We start from the raw sequence: 3,645 nt of genomic DNA, 5'->3' as shown, positions 1-3,645 counted from the left end.
GAGATCGCACCACTGCACTCCAGCCTGGGCAACAGAGTGAGACTCCGTCTCAAAAAAATAAATAAATAAATAAATAAAAAGAATAAGAAGTCCTTAATCTATATAATTCATTTTTTCTTAAATACTAAATGCCTATTTTTTATCAGAATGTTGTATTTGCCCTTTCTATAATATGTAATCCCAATATGAATTGGAAAAAAATTGGCTAATTACTAGATAGCAGTTTCTTTTATTTCAAAATGATCAAATTAACCAGTTCCATTAGACAAGAATGAAAGTAACTTTCAAGGTTAAAACAAATCCCAAATCCAGCCTATATGCAATACTGAAAAAGTCTATTAAGTTATATTACAATTTAAAAAAAGTTAACCCTGTCTTCGGAAGAAACTTGAGTAACATTGAAACTTACCATAACAGTTTCATTAGTTTCAGGTGCAGAATCAAGGAGGTCATCTAGTTCATCTCCAAGGACCATATCTCCATCATCTAGAAAAGCTTCCGGCATAGTGAAGGGCATCTTTCCTCCATTTGCCAGCACTGCAGATGGCAGAGTGCTCTCTTCCACTTGCAGTGGCAGAATAGAAGTTAAGGGCATAACAGGAACTGAGGCCAGCTCACTTCCAACTTCATGAGAAAAACTGGGTGCAGGTAAAGAGACAACAGGAACTGCTTCTTGCCTTGGAGTTAATAAATCTGTAACACAGATGGAAATGTACTCAGTCACTTTCATTGTACTTACATAATAATAGCATTAATCCCCAATAATAGAGATATGAAGATGAAAATATGAAGGCAATTATAAAAATAATAAAATTGACAGTATACTAAAGCAATTCCAAATAGATACAGTCACTTGTGAAAACTTATCCTTCTTTCACAAAATGCCTGTACCTCTTTTTGGGCACAGCTGTCAGACAGCGGCAAGGCCACCAGGGGTGTCAGTGATTGCTTACTAACATCCAACGCTTATCAGTCACTCACTGGCACATCCAAAGGCATAAAGGGAGTGTTGGAAATCATTCTCACTTTAATATTAATACATTATTATGAATACAACCACACAGCAATATTATTTGACAACAATACATCACACCCAAAGACATCAGGTACAAAGCTAGCACTCTTCAAATTGTTAAGATGATATGTGAAAACATACCTGGCTCAATATCTTCCACAGAATGGTTCAAAGCCTAGAAATTAAACGAAACAATAGGTCATAATATTTTCAGGACTCTAAGGCATAAAACAATTGGTAAAACTCACCCTAAGCTGGGCACGGTGGCTCACGCCTGGAATCCCAGCACCTGGGGAGGCCCACACAGGCAGATCACGAGGTCAGGAGTTTGAGACCAGCCTGGCCAACATGGTGAAACCCCGTCTCTACTAAAATTACAAAAATTAGCCAGGAGTGGTGGCAGGTGTCTGTAATCCCAGCTACTCAGTAGGCTGAGGCAGGAGAACTGCTTGAACCCGGGAGTTAGAGGCTGCAGTGAGCCGAGATAGCGCCACTACACTCCAGCCTAGGCGACAGAGCAAGACTCTGTCTCGGGAAAAAAAAAAAAAAAAAAGAAAAAGAAAAAGAAAAAAACTCACCCAGGTTTCCACAGAAATTCAACTCCCAATTAAGATCCAAGAAATGAATGGAACACACAAACCTGTATACACGTGGTGTTAGGTGAGGTGCTGGTCTAGCGGTGCTGCCACTTATTTCTTGTGGACCAGCATTTCTCAAAGGCTATTCAGCAGAATACCAGGGACTAATTTGGCCACCATTCACTACCCAACCCACAATATCCATTAGCATCCTAATAGCCCCATAGAAGACTTACTTTAAAATTAAAAACAAAAGAGAAACAAAAACAAAAACCCACAAAAACCTTTGTTAATTTTATCACAAATGACGCCCAAAACTAGTATTGGGCCCTGAACCACTCTTATCGCACTGAAACCTAACATCTATTAACATCTTATAAAATGCCCCACTGGAGCATTCAGGAAATGCTGGTTACAGCTAAAATATATTACTCGAGTTGGAGATGTTCTTTTGTAAAGTGACTGCAAGTGGCCAGAAGAGGTGGCTCACGCCTGTAATCCCAGCATCTTGGGAGGCCAAGGCAGGAGGAATACTTGAGCTCAGGAGTTTGGGGCCAGCCTGGGCAAGATGATGAAACCCATCGCTACAAAAAATACAAAAATTTGCCAGGCATGGTGGTATGTGCCTGTGGTCCCAGCTACTCGGGAGGCTGAGGTGGGAGGATCACTTGAGCCCAAGGAGGTGGATGTTGCAGTGAGCCAAGATCAGGACACTGCACTCCAGCCTGGGCAACAGAGCAAGACTCTGTCTCAAAGAAATAAATAAATAAAGTGACAGGAAGCTATGGCCAATTATGTGTTTGAAGAATTAAAAAGCTTCCCAAAATAAACACACGCCAAAAATACTAAAAGCAGAACTGCTCCCATCCTTCCCTTTAAAAAACAAATTATAATTTTGACAGAAAAAATAACTTTACCTTGGTAGCCCCATCCCCAGGAACTGATTTTAATGAGAGCTGAAATAAAATAAAGACACTAATTTAAAAACAGAACTGATTCCAAGTTATAAAACAAAATGAAAACATCTTATGGAGAGAACTCCAGCTTACCTCAGCTCTGACATATGCTTTTCTTATTTTAAATCCTAATTTCTGAGCTAGTTCTTGAGTTAGTTTTATTACATGCTCATCCTGAAAAAAATAAGTATATATAATTCACAAAGGGTTATATTTCCTAACTGTGAAGAAGAATAGACAAAACAGTGAAGTTTCCCATCAAGACACCTGCTTCATTAGCAATTATACCCAACTGAAGCAGGTTGATGGATGCCTGGAAAATGTAACTCTTTAAATGCCATTTATTATGATGTAAATGGTTATGATGTAAACAAAAAAACTATAAATTCCATACCTGAGGCACTGCTAAGGAGCACTTTGCTACAGCATCATAAGCCTTCTTATATCTTCCTAAATCACTTAAAGCCTTAGATTTCCGATACAGAGCTTTGCAGTTACTGGCATTAAAACTGAGGACTATATTGCAGTCCTCCAAAACTTTATCATGGAAACCCTGGTGTGTAAGACCAAAGAATCAAGTCAGTAATCAAACAATTCATTTCTTGCACTGAAGACTTCCTGGAATGAAAACAAATTAATACCCCTTCCTATTACCCTCCCTCTAAACTCCAAGTTAGCAGTATTACTTTTATTTTTTAAATTATTTGATGAAATTTCAAATACACAAAAGTGGAAAGAATATCATGAATACCCATGTACCCACCATTCAGGTCAGACAAATGCTAGTATTTGGCCAGAAAGTCCCCAGATCTTCAAGAAATAAAGCTTTCCAGACCTAACTGATATCCCCAGGTGTCCCTCTTCTATTCTCAACTCTGTAGTGACCATTTTCTGGAGCACATTAAGATGTCAAAGAGAAACGTAACTCTCCAAACAGCTAACTGATAAGGAATATATTACTAAAAACAAAATAAACAATGAATGCTCTTTAACAAAGAGCTAGGTGACAACATGATATTTGTCCTTTTCTTTTTTTTTTTTTGAGACGGAGTCTCGCTTTGTCACCCAGGCTGGAGTAGTGCAGTGGCGGGATCTC

The 3,645-nt window shown here is 38.7% G+C and overlaps 1 protein-coding gene across 2 annotated transcripts in view; it reads right to left on the bottom strand.

Annotated features, from left to right (window-relative positions):
• The window catches only part of ZC3H7A (zinc finger CCCH-type containing 7A), a 54,766-nt gene that overhangs the window by 29,658 nt on the left and 21,463 nt on the right, over positions 1 to 3,645 (bottom strand). For both annotated transcript variants that reach the window (XM_011926550.1, XM_011926549.1), the window contains 5 exons: positions 2,944 to 3,102; positions 2,643 to 2,723; positions 2,511 to 2,549; positions 1,157 to 1,190; positions 410 to 693 (listed from right to left, as the gene is read on the bottom strand). In XM_011926550.1, coding sequence (XP_011781940.1) covers positions 410 to 693; positions 1,157 to 1,190; positions 2,511 to 2,549; positions 2,643 to 2,723; positions 2,944 to 3,102 — 597 coding nt within the window. The remainder of the gene's footprint in view (positions 1 to 409; positions 694 to 1,156; positions 1,191 to 2,510; positions 2,550 to 2,642; positions 2,724 to 2,943; positions 3,103 to 3,645) is intronic.

The sequence above is a fragment of the Colobus angolensis genome, unplaced genomic scaffold (assembly GCF_000951035.1).
Source record: "Colobus angolensis palliatus isolate OR3802 unplaced genomic scaffold, Cang.pa_1.0 Scaffold692, whole genome shotgun sequence".
NCBI classification, from domain to species: Eukaryota; Metazoa; Chordata; class Mammalia; order Primates; family Cercopithecidae; genus Colobus; species Colobus angolensis.
The sequence above is the reverse complement of the archived record's forward strand: the minus strand, read 5'-3'. Positions and strand labels throughout refer to the sequence as shown.